Source organism: Chrysemys picta, chromosome 18 (assembly GCF_011386835.1).
Source record: "Chrysemys picta bellii isolate R12L10 chromosome 18, ASM1138683v2, whole genome shotgun sequence".
Classification (NCBI taxonomy): Eukaryota; Metazoa; Chordata; order Testudines; family Emydidae; genus Chrysemys; species Chrysemys picta.
Window position 1 is genome coordinate 15183394 of NC_088808.1, and position 14217 is coordinate 15197610.

The following is a 14217-nucleotide window of genomic DNA, read 5'->3' on the forward strand; positions in this document are numbered from 1 at the left end:
ACCCAGTCCTGGCTCCAGCAGCCCATGGGGCTCCTCTGTAATCCGAGCTTTGCCTCTTGTTTGTTGCATTGCAACTGCATCTCCATGGCCTCCCCTGCTAGTTCCCGGCGCTGCCCATTCACCTGGCGTTCAGAGCAGTCTCCTCAAGTGAATTGTCATCAGATAATTGAGTGAGCTGCTGACCTTATGGGGGAGCTGGGTGTTTGTGTCTTTGTTAATATGGAGATATACCTATCTCCTAGAACTGGAAGGGACCTTGAAAGGTCATCCAGTCCAGTCCCCTGCCTTCACAGCAGGGCCAAGTACTGTCCCCGACAGACTTTTTTGCCCCCGATCCCTAAATGGCCCCCTCAAGGATTGAACTCACAACCCTGGGTTTAGCAGGCCAATCCTCAAACCACTGAGCTGGGGGTGGGCAGCTGAATCTGGCTGGGTGCGTGACTGTTGGGGGCACCGCATATCCATGCAGCCATGTATGCCTTTGTGCCAGGGAAACGCGCATGACGCTGGGGTGTGTGTAAGTGTGCGAGCTCTGCAGAGTTTGTGGTGACGTGTCTGTGTGGGGACGGGTGTCTGTCTGTCTGGTGCTGCAATACAGCTGTGGCCATTCCCTCATTGATCTCTCGGTGCTCTGTTAACTGCTGCTGAACTCTGTCCTAGGATCAGCAGGGATACTTCCCCAGCAGCGTCGAGAGGTGCCGGGGCCAGGCGTGCAGCTCCATGCGGGGGACGCCGGACCAGGCCTTCGGTAGATGCAGATCAGTGTAGCTCCTGGTGAAGTGGGTGGCGTGCTGCTGATTGACCCCTGTTCCTCTTGTCGGTGCCCTGATGCTGGGGCCACAGAGGGGCCTGTTGAGATGCAGGGTCCTTTCCTCCCTCCACTGCCTTTCGGTCTCTGAGCTGTGATCATTCCAGCTTTGGAGTCCGCTGACGTGGTGCTGCTGAGCTGCCCCCATGATTAAGCAGCCGGCGTGGTCCAGGACAAGTCACACCTGTTAACTGGGTCCCTGCAAAGGCCGTGGCTGCAGCGTGGCAAACTGCAGCCTTAGTCTGGGCAGGGGTTTGAGCCAGCCCCTGGATAGGGGAAGTGCAAGTCCTCTGGCCCTACCCTCCACCACAGTCCGTTCCAGGAGTGGCCTGGGGCCTGGCCGGGGCTATCCGAAGAGTGGGAGAGCTCTGAGCACAGCCCCCAGGGTTTTGCAATCCCCAGTACACGCAGAGCAAGAGGGAGCAGGGGTTGGGGGGGGCAGACGGGCAGATGGACAGGCAGTGGTGGGTGAGTGGGGATGGGACTGCAGCAGGCCGTGCGGGTGGGCTGGGGTGAGGGTGAGACCCATGCTGTTTTGAATCTAGCTAGCACCACTCAAACGAGCAGTGAAAGCACAGCGGTGCAGACTGTACGAGCCGCCCAGGAGGGCTGGCTTTAGGACCTGCGGGGCCCGATTCCAATACCCGGCGGTGGTCTGGGTCTTCAGTGGCACTTCGGCGGCGGGGGGTCCGCTCCACATCTTCTGCAGCACTGAAGGACCCCCCCGCCACTGAAATGCTGCGGAAGACCCTGGAGCGGACTGCCCCCCCCGGCCGCCGAAATGCCGCCGGAGCAGACCACCACTGGGTGAGCTTAAGGCGCAGGGTCCGATTCCGGGGAATTGGGGGAATTGGCCTAAAGCCGGCCCTGCCCAGGACCCTGGGTCCGGACGTGCGTTGTTAGCCTGTGCCAGGGTCCGTGTCACCACATCGTCACTGCTGTTCTTAGCCGGGCTGGCTGGGTTCAGGTTAGCGTGGGCGTGCCTAGCCGGGCTGCAGTGCAGACTGACCCTGAGAGCGGAGGGGTTGGATGGAGGTGGGGCGTGGGTAGGGGTGTGAAGGGGGGAGCACGTGTGGGAAGGGCGAGTGAAAAGCGTCAGGGCCCAGTGGGGGGGAGCAGGGCTCAAGCGGGCCAAGGTCCGTGCCAGAGGCAGGGCCGGCTCCAGGTACCAGCTTGGCAAGCCGGTGCTTGGGGCGGTCGCTCCGGAGAGGGGCGGCAGGTCCAGCTATTCGGCGGCAATTCGGCGGACGTCCCTCACTCCCGCTCAGAGTCCTGCCAGAGGTCAGGACTGGTGTCAGGGGATCCAGGTCCAGAGCGAGCGTCAGAATCCAAGTGAGAGCTGAAGGATGCTGGGAGTTCAGGAGCAGGGAAGCACGCTCACTGGGGATCCCCGTCGTGGCCTGGACGCTTCCTGGTACACCCAGAGGGTATATATGGGGGCAGGGGACAATCGGGAGCCTCCGAGGTGGCTGCCAATAGAATCTCTCAGGCGGGACTTCCTACAGAGTGTGTCTGCTGCAGACCGTGGGGAGCAGCCAGGTCACGGTTGCCGCCAAGCGGCCGCATTGGTGGTTCTGCTGACCTGGGTGCGAGTCCTGCCAATCCTTACCAACGGGAGGGGAGCTGGGGCTTTCTGCCTGCGTGCGCCTGGGCGAGCGAGCCATTTTGGAGGGGACGAGCAGCCTCATTGACGTAGAACAAAGTAGGGATGTCCCCCTTTGCTCTATGACCTCTCCATTCGTTTGGCTTCCTTCTGCGGGTAAAAGACATTGCCTTCGGGCTGAATGGAGCGATGGTGCTGCAAAGCCTGCGTGCTACCCATTAACCAGCAGTCTCTGCTCACGTCCTGGGTTGTGGGTGCTTCTGGGCAAGGAATCCGTCTCTCTGCCCCCTGCAGTGCCGTGCATGGATATGGCGCGGTATCCGTAGTATGAAGAACACGGCTGCGTAAGATCTGCCAGTCCCTCGGCGTCTGAGTGACACACACTCAGACTCCCTCGGCTCTATTCCCCTAAGTGTCCTTGCCACCCCGGCTCTGAATGTGGCCCCAGGAATGCGATGCTTGTGCTCACTTCGTGCTGCCTTTCCAGCGGGGCAGGAGCTTGGCTCTCCTGGAAACTGCTTTGGCGAGAGATGGCGATCGGCCCTGCCAGTGGGGTTGTGCCCGAGTCTCTTAGGAAAAACTCCAGGGGATCTTTTTAATTGACACTGCTGCCAGGTCCCCCATTAACTTGCCCGTGTCTTGGTGGTAACAGCAGCACTGGATGATGCGCAGGGTTTTCAGACCTGTGCCCTGGGCAGTAAAGAGCCCGTCTGCCGTTCTCACCCAGCTGGAGTTCTGAGCCCGTTTTGCCTTCTCTCCCACAGAAACACGGCATCCCAGTTCCGGTCACTCCCAAGAGCCCCTGGAGCATGGACGAAAACCTCATGCACATCAGGTGAGCCTGGGCGGATGAAGGAGCTTCCCAAAGGTGAGGTGTGATCAGCACACTGGGCTGATTCTCAGTCCTGCGCCTTGGGCAGTCATTTCAAAGCAGGGCAATGGAGGGCCGGGCCCAGCATCTTAGGTAACAGACAAGGGCTGTCCTCCCCTGGTGTGCTGGGTTCTGACCCAAAGCTGGTCTGGGAAAGCTTCAGCCCCTTCTCTGTGGAGCTCAGCATCTCTCCCAATGCCCCATTTCCCAAGTAGACAACGTCCGTTACTTTCTTGTCTTCCACACCTGGAGTGACATCAGTGGTAAGAGCCCACTGATGAAGAATCCCCTTGACATGTACTTTCCTCCACGTGCATAATTTCTCTCTCTCTCTCTCTCTCTCACACACACACACACACACACACACACACACACACACACACACACACACACACTCTCACACACACACACACACACACACACACACACACACCCTCAACATCCCTGTTTGTGTGCATAAGGATTAGTAATAGGAGGCAGAGAGACTCCTCACTGCTCCTAGGTTCTGCTGGTGCCCATCGCTTGTCTCTGAGCAGCTCTCTATAGAGCTGGTCCTTGTGAGTCTCCCCTGATGGAAGATTGTGACCTCCTCCCCCTGACGTTCTCCTTGCAGTCCCACTGAATGAGCATGTCTCGCTCTCAACCAGTCCCAGCTGGGGAGGGTCATGAGGACAGTAAGAAACTTTGCTTGGGAGACAGGTTACTCCATAACTACCCACTGCGGGGTTTCTTGCATCTTCCCCCAAAGCAACTGGTACTGGCCACATACGAACGGCCATGGTGGATCAGACCAAAGGTCCATCTAGCCCAGTATCCTGTCTTCCGACAGTGGCCAATGCCAGATGCTTCAGAGGGAATGAACAGAACAGGGCAATTATCAAGTGATCCATCCCCTGTCTCCCATTCCCAGCTTCTGGCAAACAGGCTAGGGACACACTTCTGGAGGCAGGATACTGGACTAGATGGACCCAGGTCTGATCCAGTCTGGCAGTTCTTATGCTAAACCCTATGGGCCCGGTTCTGCTCTGTGAGATCTTCCTGTCTTTGCTGGGTTTGCATGGGCAGATCTTGGCCCTATCTATAGATGCTGTTAATTTCTTTCTCTCTCTCTCTCTCCCTTCTGAAGCTACGAGGCCGGGATCCTGGAGAACCCCAAGGTAATTGATCATCTCCTTTACGTCTCTCGTCTTACATGGCAGTGACTAGGGCCGAGGGCGTGTGATGTATTTGCAGCCTAATTTGAAATTTCACGGCAGGCCGTGTGTGGCGGGGAGGCCAAGCCCTGCCATTCTCCTCCCCCACCCCCGCCTTCCCCCTCCTGCTACGTTAATTGCTGCTGGGATGAATAGGGGAAGGAGCCGTTTCAGGGTGACACTGAAGGAGAAAATGTCATTGGGAAACAATGAAGAAGCAATTAGCCAGATGAGGCACTTGACTGAGGGAAGAGGGAGTGGGGCTGGCTGCTGAATGCGCCCCAGCTTCCAGAGTGCCGCTCCTGGCCCCATCTGGTGCTAGAGATGGGAGGTGGGGGTGGTGGGTGCAAGCTCAGACGGATGGAGCGGTTTTGGTCATTCCCCTGCCCATGTGCCACTCAGGAGCCACGTCCCCTCCACCGTGGCCCAGCTCCGTAGCCCAGGCATGCCTCTTGCTTGCTTGTCTCTGTTGATCCCTCCGGCGGGGAGCGGGAGCTCTGTAGCGGGAATAGAAAATCTCTTTGTGTGGGGATGTTGCGTGGGTACCTTCTCCGGGGTTCAGATCGCCTCGGGGAGTTGCTGCTCAGATGCTGTCCAGAGAGAGCCTTGGCTGGGAGTGCCCTGCAGAGGCAGAAAAGGGGCTCTCCTGGGCTGTTGCTGTTTGTGAACCTGGCTTTGCATGCCAGGGGGTGAGGGGGGGAAAGCGGCCAGGTGCTGAGCTGTTAGGCACAGCTTGTGCAATGAGCCCCCGGCAGCGTAGAGTAAGGGATGTGTGGGGAGGAGATCTGCAAACCAGTACTGCTTTAGGGGGGAATAGAGCAGGGCAGTGGCTGGAGCCTAGCTCCTGATGTGGAGTCCTGGGCGGTTGGAGGCTGCAGGACGATCTTCAGGAGGAAACTCCCATTCAGGATGGAAAGTCCTCATGTGGCTCTTCCATCCAGAGAAGCCTGGATCCCAGTCTCCTCTCTCCCTGGGAGCAATCCCCTCCCTTATTGCTACATGGACCTCAAGGCTGGGCTCTGCATTGGAGCCAGCTGGGGACAGGCTGGCTGCCGTGGGGGAATGGCGTGGAGAACATTCCCTGCACCGCCTGGACTGCAGATTCTTCTGCCAGTCGAGGGGCTTGGTCCTGTGAGGCATTAGCTCTGGGGAGTTCCCAGGGTAGGGAGGGGCCTCCAGACACAAGGTGGATGTGCAGGTCTGGGTGCGTGTTTCCCTGATGTTTATGGGCCATGGCCCTGTAAGTGCTTGGCCAGGTGGTTCCTAAACCCCCACGAATTGTGGCTTCCCCAGTCGGAAAGGGATGCAGATCTCCGCCTCCTTGTGACTTCTGCACAGAACGCCAACTTCCCCTCTAAAGAGCCAATCCCAACCTCCTACCCCTCTCGGGTGGGGAAATCCCCTCACCCCACTTTCCAGCCACTGGTCCCTATGTTAACTGACTCTCATCCCCGAGGCCCTGTGCCCTGGGGTGAGCTGACTGCCCTCCCCTCGCTGTCCTTGTTCCGGTGCAGCGCCTGTCACTCAGGTAAGCATGGTTCCTGCTCTGACTGTTCTAATAGGGCTTGCAGTGCTTGCTGCCTGCTGGCCGCCGTGTTTCCAGTTCATGCTCCACCGGCCTTGCCACACTTAGAGAACTACTTAAACTATCCATCAGCACCAATTAGACAAGCAGCGGGGCGGGAAGGATGAGGAGGGAGAGATGCAAAGGAATCCTCCTCGCGCCCGTGGCGCACTGATGGGCCGCGTAGCCTGTGGCCAGGCTGGGGCGTCCGCTCACGAGGCAGTGGTGGTCACAGGGGATAGCCCCGGGGAAGAGGGAATCTCCAGTTTGGGACACAGAGATGGTGACGGCTGTGTGGGCTCACGGGGCTGACAGCTACTTCAATCTGGAGCCTGTCACCACTAGGGCATCCATCTAGCCCAGGCCAGTTGTGATTATTCCCATGGGATGCATCTGTTCAGGGGCCTGTGTGAAATGAGCTTGCAGGGCTAGCTTCTAGCAGACCGGTGTGCGCATCGCATAAACCACTGCCTCAGAGGGCATCCAGTGGGCATCTGCGGTAGCAGCCTCGGACCTGGGCCTGAATGGGCCAAGGGACTGAAGTCCCCTCTTGCCCCAGATGAGGTCTGTCCAGGTCAGGCTCTGAGGCACTATGGGGAAGCTTGCCCGGCGACTGCCTGGGCTGTACCTGTTCTCAGGGCCTCGCTCCCTGGGGCTCTCGGCCCAGCACTCACCACTGATTTGGTCCCTAGGGTGAGTTGGCCCCAGTTCCTTTGTGGGCCCTCCCTCTCCCTTAGGAGTGGTCCGGGTTGGTATGAAGACTTTTTATGCCTTTAGTCAAAGAGAGCAAAGGACTGAAACCCCTGGCCACTGAGGGTGTGTGGGCCAGCTATCGGCAAGCTTCCCCCCACCCACCCCGCAGCTTTGCCAGTGCACTCCCAATCCTGGCCTGTAGCAAGTCTTGCTATTCCAGCCTCTGGGCCCTTCCCTCCCAGATCTGCCAGTGCATCTCCTGCCTGGCCTGCAACTCGCCAGGCCTGGGCCTTTGTGACTGTCGCTGTACCTCCATCCCCTTCCGTTCCAGCACTGGGCCACTCCAGACTGGAGGCTGAGACCATCCTGAGCCCAGCTGTCCACACGGGACCAGCCTGAGGCCACCCCACTCGTGTCACTTGTGACCAAAGCCAGATGAGAAAACTCTGTTTTCTAGTCTAGCCCAGGCAGGGAATAAAGGCACTTGCCTTTCTACCGTAACCCTTTCCCGGGTCCCCTTTTAACCTCTTGGGCGCCAGCCATTTCCAGCAATGGAATTCACAGGGAGACACTTGCAAGGGATTAAACTTTAACACAGTCTCTTCCCCTTTCTAAAGGGGTAGTGACTTCCCTGGCCTCCCCCTCCGCCCCAGCCTGCTTTCTGAGCCCAGGAAGAAAACCTGGGGCCTAGGGCAAAGATCTAATCGCTGTGGAGAAGGCCTTAGAAGAAAAGAGGGGTGCCAAACCCCTGGGAGCCCCCCCTCCCCCCAAACCTCTCAGACCTGCCAAACGGAGGGATTTGAAAGCAGATGGTTGAGCTATTTTCTGCCTCTGTGAGGCCCGATTGAAGGGCAATGAGGCAGCTAATGCGGAGAAAGATAGAAATTTACTTGCTTTAACTTCATATGGCACTCTGAAAGAGTTCATTCAGGCCCGGGCACAACAATATCAGCCGGATGAATAAACCATTTGCGGCATCGATAGCTCTACATCATGGGTTAGTTCATGGACCATTTGCTTCCAATTTCTTCTCTTCTTGCCCCGTTTTTCTTGCTTCTTTCTTCTCTTCCCCCCCCCTTCATACACACACTCTTCCTTTCTCTCTCTCTCTCCCTCTCTCTCCCCCCCTCCTTCCCTTTAAAGATGACATTGCAGGACTAGCCCCCCTGCAGGGATGGATAAATAGAAGGCATTGATACACTGCAACAAACTATTTGTCATTTGAACTGTGCTTTTAGGAGAGAGAATAAAAAGAAGGCAACCGCGCACGGTAATGATGGAATGCAAGCCAAATGTCACTTTTATTTCTATTTAGTTATTTTATTTAATAGGGGTTTTCATAGTTGGCTTAGAAAATTGGAAACTATCTGACTTTGACTTCCAATGTTTAGTAAAGAGATTTTAATACTTTTTCTTCTCCCTCCCTCTCCTGTCTTTCCTTTTGAACTCAAAGTTTCTCATCATCTCAAACGGGTTGGTCTAGTTAATAAGTATGATCAGGGCTAGAAAAGGCCAGACGATGTAAAATTGAAATCTGCAACCCGTGTAATCTGTGTGGGTGTGCGGGGGGTGAGTGTGCATATATCTTCTTTAAAGAAAGAGGCATGAAAATCCTAGACAGTTTTTGGTTTAAAAAAAATATATATATATTTAAAAATAATCACATTGCTCTTTGTCTTGTTTTAAAGAGAACGCAATGTCTGTTCTCTCTGAGGATTGTTAGTATGGGTGTGTATAATACATGTACCAAATCTTCAACTAGTGTAGATCAGCAAAGTGCCACTGACTTGGGTGGATCGATGCCAGTTTTAAACCAGCGGAGCATCTGGCTTCTGTGTGCCTGTAGTTTGCTGGTGTTGTAACTAGGCACAACTCCTTTGAAGAGGATGGAGTTACACCCATTTACACCAGAAGAGAATTTGCCCCACAATAGTTAAACTAGAAGGCCCAAATGTTGTGATGTATTGAGCGCCCTCTGTTTGCGGCAGTTCAAAATACTCTGTGCCCCTCAGCACAGGGGTTTCCCATAGACCTGGGCAAGTCACTGTAAAGATGGCAATTTTCTTCTTTCCCAGCATGCACCAGCTTACACTAGACCCTGTGCGCCTCCTGGTGCAGTCACCCTTTGCTCTTTGGCCCTGCACTCCTCAGATTCCCGTTTAGTCGGGTCTGTCCTCTGGGATAATGGATCACGTAGGGCTTGAGGCAGAGCCGTTAGTTGGGTGTTGGATTTGGCCCCTTGCGAGGATGAGTCATGTTTGTGACTGGCACTCTGGGATATGCCAAACAAAGTCAGCTGGTGGCTTGTTGGCTGTCCCTTGAGACAGGTCTGTGGGATGGAGGTGGGAACCGTGTAGAGGCCTCCTCACGGAGGGCTTGTCTACACAGGCAAATGTACCAGCGTACTTATACCATGCTGTGTTGGGGGAATCCTGCACTCCTTTGCCCCTGATACCAGTGGCCATAGGGGGTAGCACCAGTGCAAATTGATTGTGCAGTGCGGTAGGGGTAATGAAGCCAAGATTGTAATGCAGGAGAAAACGCGGCTGCATAGACCAACTGACACATGTGAGATGAGCGTGTTTGAGCCTAATCCCCTTAACGTGGCTCTTTCGGGGGGCTCTGTATGCCATCTGAACGGACTTCCAGCAGCACGTACTGAATTGATGAAACGTGTGTTGAATCTCCAGGCAGAATGTTGTCCTCTCGATTGGCACAAATGTGGCAAGGGTTGAGTTTCATGATGTAACCTTTGTGTCAGCTTCTGACAGAACTCGAGAGGGAGAGAGACGGACGGGGACAGAACTTGCCTGTGTTGCTCTGACATTTCTGCTTTGCCTTGGGGGGGTTAGAGAGAGGTGCAGGAAAAAGACCTGCAGGGAACTGAAGTGAAGGGAGAATGGTGTGAAAATAAACTGGGACTGGTGGCCATCACTTCTGGGTATGGTGTTTTTTTGTTTTGTTTTGTTTTTTAAGGGAAGGGAGTTAGAATTAAATGGAAATTTGTGTCAAAAAAAGTTCATTTTTTCCCCCAAAAAAACTTTAGATGGAATAAACTCAAAACCAAACACATTTTCATTTCACATGGAAATGTTTCATTTCCCTCCCCCACCCCAAAAGATTTGTATTTGTTAGGGTTTTTTTCCAACTCCTCCCTTATTTATTTATTTATTTATTTTTAAACTCCCAACCCCACTTTTCCCCACAGTGAGAATCAAGTAAAAAGGGAGAAAAGTTAATTTTTAAAAAAGCCAGATCCCCCTGATCCTCCCCATCTCCAGATCAAAGCATAAAACAGCCTTTAAGGATCTGATCCTGCAATGCACTGAACATCCTCAATTCCCCTTGAAGTGGTGCTCTGAGTCTGGCTGGCTGGATGATCTGGGGGTTAAAGCACTGGGCAGGGAATTAGGATATTCTGGTTTTGTTCCTGTCTTTGCCTCTGATTTGTCACGTGCCCTTTGGCAAATCACTTGCCTCTCTGTGCCTCAGTTACCCCATTTGTAAAATAATAATACTCCCCAACCCCACAGGGGTTTAATTAGTTTTAACATTTGTAAACCGTGTTGAGATTCTCCGAGGGATGGTGGTAAGAGAGCTCTGAGGGTTGATATGTACCCAACTGCAACCCTGACAGTTAACAGTTTGAATGCAACTTACGTGCCTAAGTCACATTTAAAACAACAAAAGAAATGTTAGGAGGAAGTTTATTGCTGTTTCTCCCATGCAAGGGGATCTCATTCAAATGGCTGGCTGCTTTGAGAGAATGTGTCCATTCTGACAAGTGGAGGATGCCACCAAACGGCACTTCATTAGCCAAAAAAAAAAAAAATTCCGGGAGGGGGAGTGTCAATGGAATGATTCTCCATGCGGCCTGTAACTTCAGACACAAGATGAGCCCAGCTACCTCGAGATGCAAACATTAGAAGAGCTGTCTAGAGTGGGCAGTACAAGTCAGAAGACCCCAAGAGCTGTCTCTGAAATAGGAAAACCTCCCCTTGGTTGTAACAGGAAAAGCAGCATCAGGAAGTTGTGACAAGCCTTGGCATAGAAGGATTCGAGACCAACATTTTCAAAGGAGGGTGCCTAAATGTAGGCATCTAAATCCATCTTTAGGAACCTAAATCAGTCGCCTGAGTTGATGATGGGAGCTGCTGAGTGCTCAGAATTTGAAGTCAATAGGAGCTGTGGGTGCTCAGCACCTCGGAAAATGAGGGCCAGGTTTTAGTGGGGTGTCTGCCGCTAGGCACGTGAGTTTGCAAATGGTCTGAAAGCATTTCAGGGCCATTGCATCCAGTTATGTACATGCGGGAGATGGGGGGTGGGGTGAGGAGTGCAAGAGGGAGGCACAAAATTGCCAAGCTGAAAAGAGGCAGCTACATTCACATTCCAGGAGGGGAGAGAGTCTCTCTCTTCCCCCCCCCCCCCCCCTCCCCGGCCACCTTTTCTGGTACGTGCTTCCAAATGTGGCAATTCATTGGAGTCACCCGAGTTCTGAGCCATAAACTAATTGTGAGAGCCATTTCCTCTGGGCCAGCTTTAAAAGAGAGAAGATGCCTCTTTACTATAAATCTGGAAAAAATATACATAAAGGTTGATGTGTTTTGAAATGGGTTTTTGCTTTGTTCCTCTATTTTCCCTCTGGGCATATTAACCTCGGGGACACTGTAAAAAAGCACATGCGGCAGGAGCACCTGCTGGGGTCAGGGCTAGTCATTAGTTTTTTCGGTCAGTGCAGCATAAACCCCAATTCTCCGCGTCTGCGTCGCTCTCTGGAAGTGTGCGCTCTGCCGCTCGCTCTCTGCCAAAGTCCCACTTTTTCCTGCCTGACTTGTTCCTCCACAGCTATTCCATCTCCAGCTGTGGGGGCGTCAAAGAAAAAGATGAGATCAAGTTGAGGGGAAAAATTGTCTGATTTCTCTAGCCCTTTGTTCCCAGACCCCTAGTAAGCTCCAGCGCTCTCCTTTGTGACGACATCAAAACTGTGGGTTAGGCAGGATTTGCTGCCCATGCTAACCCACGCGTCTACTTTTGAGATGGTGTTGGTGAGCGCCCCTGGACTTACGTACAAATAAGCCCCAGGAGGGAACTGAAGTGAAGAGCCCTGGGCAGGGGGGATCCAGATGTTCCATCCAAGCTGCATGGGCCTTCTCTCTCATCTTCTTTGAAGCCACCAAAGGCCTGGATGGCTGTAGCTTGATAAGCCAGGGAGGAGGAATGTGTTGTGGACCCAGCGAGAGGTCATCATTTTAACAGGTGCTGAAAGACGGCTATGAAGGCATAGCTGCCCAGAGTTGGATAAGAGGCGAGCCTAGAACAGAGAGAGAGAGAGAGAAGTGAAACCCTGAGTGGGTCATCTGCCGCAGGGATCAAACCTGGGACCTCTGGATCTTAAAGCATTAAGCCTCTCCTGCCTGAGCTAAGGGACCCAACTCTGTGAGCCACACCTGTTGAAGGTTCCTCAGCCTCTGTCTGTCGCTCAGTCGCGCTAAAGTGGGACAGCGTGCTAGTGCCACCCAGAGTGGGTGTGAGTTACACATGGGATGAGTGAGATTGTAGAGATGGAGAGAGGACTGACAGGGAGGAAGTCAGGGGTGTCTGCGAAGTCTGGGTGAAGTTAAACCCTGAGTATAAGCCGTGGGTTTCAGGGGCACAGTACATACACAATGTGTCGTCCGGGAGCGGGTAGCCCTGCCTTTATAGCTGGCAGTAGCTCTCAACCTTCCTCTCTCCCCTTCAGAATCAGGCACCTCCCGGCCTCTACACCAAGACCAAAGATCCTGCCACCTCTCCAGATACTCCAGACATCCTAGAGATTGAATTCCGGAAGGGTAAGTGCTTTGGGTTCCTAGTTTTATTTTCCAGATTACCTCTTTTGGGGTCGGAGTTTGGTCCCCCCTTTCCCCCACAAAAGTCCTTGGGGTGGGGGTGGGGGGTTAGCCATGGACTTCAACAAGACCAGGATTTTGGCCTTTTGTCTTTCATTAGATGTGGGATATTTTGAAGAAGGAGGTGTAGGAGAATTTGGATCCAGGCTGGTTTTAGCTAGAGGGGGACATAAATTTCCAGGCCTGGCTATGGAGCTGAATCCAAACTTCCTCCTCATCTCTGCACATGCTCCTTTCTGGGTAGTGAGACAGGCCAGTGGTCTCACCCTGATTGCTTTTGGTCAGAGGATACCTCTCCTGACTTCCATCTTACTTGGCTTGGTGCAGCTCTCAATACTAACAGCCGCTTACTTGCTGGAGTGCCTCATGCCAGCATGTAAGCAGCTGCCTGAGTGCAGAGATGGGCCTGCCTGCTCCACTATGTGCCAGGGCAGTATGTAGGTGTGAGGTCAGCGACATGTCCCCATGTGGGTGGGTGCTGAACCATGCAAGACGTGGGTGTGCATACGTGCTCCTCTGCCCCGGGAAATGAGTTGCCTCCACCCAGCTGAGACGTCCGTCCATTCTGACACATGCAGCACAGAGACACTGAGCCTGGTTTGAAGCAAGAGGAGGAAAACCTGCAGGTACCTTGAGCTCAGCTCTCTCCTCAGCAACGTCCACCCGACTCCCATTGGGATCTGGCCTGGGAGTCGAGGGCAGAATGTGCCCTGGGAGGTCTCTCCTCAAACGCCCATGGAGTCACTCCAGACAGAAACACGAGCGGAGTGTGCTCTGCTGCCAAAGACCATGGGTGCATGCTGGGGGCCCCAATTTCCATAGGCTGATGCATTCCTGAGGCCACAGAGCGATACATGAGCACAGGGGCGTGGCGTCTTATACAAGGCAGTTGTGTGTGGAGAGAGAAGCAAGTGGGCTCTGACCTATAGGAAAGTGGTATTGCCCAGGGGCCTGAGAATCAGGACGCCTGGGTTCTCTTTCTGCTCCTACCACCGCCTCACCATGTAGATTGTAGGCTAGTGACTTCCCCTCTCTGTGATTTGAAAGAGGGATGAGAAGATGTGGGCAAGGTTTGTCACAGCCCTTGCTCAGAGAGCCTCCAACACAGGTAGCTAGGGAAGGTGCAAAGTCTTATCACAGAATGAGGCCAGCAGAGCACGCAACTTGGGGGGGGGGGGGGAAACATCTCACGTTCCTGTCGTCTCAGGCTCTTAGGAGATGGTGGGGGATCCTTCTCGGGCCACTGTGTCTGCGTGCAGCCCCCCTGCAGACAGGCCGAAGAGTCCTGCTCCATTTTAATGATCCTCCCCGAGCATTAAGAATCCCTCCCTTGCAGCCCCCCCGCCAGCTCCCCATTCAGCCGCTAGTTAATTTATTTGAAGTTTTAATCTAATTATTAACTATTTTAAAGGCTAAGCGGCTTTCTCCAACAACGGGCCTGACAATTGGCGGCTCTCCGTCGGGTGGAGTGCATCCAATACCCCGGCGCAAGACGATAATAGAAAGGGAGGGGGGCAAGGGAAGGGTGGGGGGGGAGGGCTCAGTGAGAAGAGGCTTAAGGTTCATTATTGCCGAGACTTACATTTAATAGCAATTT

At 53.9% G+C, this 14217-nt stretch overlaps 1 protein-coding gene across 2 annotated transcripts in view; it reads left to right on the forward strand.

Annotated features, from left to right (window-relative positions):
• ASS1 (argininosuccinate synthase 1) overlaps positions 1 to 14217 on the forward strand; it is a 79446-nt gene that overhangs the window by 28598 nt on the left and 36631 nt on the right. For both annotated transcript variants that reach the window (XM_065572519.1, XM_008169167.4), the window contains exons 8-10: positions 3176 to 3246; positions 4409 to 4439; positions 12473 to 12563. In XM_065572519.1, coding sequence (XP_065428591.1) covers positions 3176 to 3246; positions 4409 to 4439; positions 12473 to 12563 — 193 coding nt within the window. The remainder of the gene's footprint in view (positions 1 to 3175; positions 3247 to 4408; positions 4440 to 12472; positions 12564 to 14217) is intronic.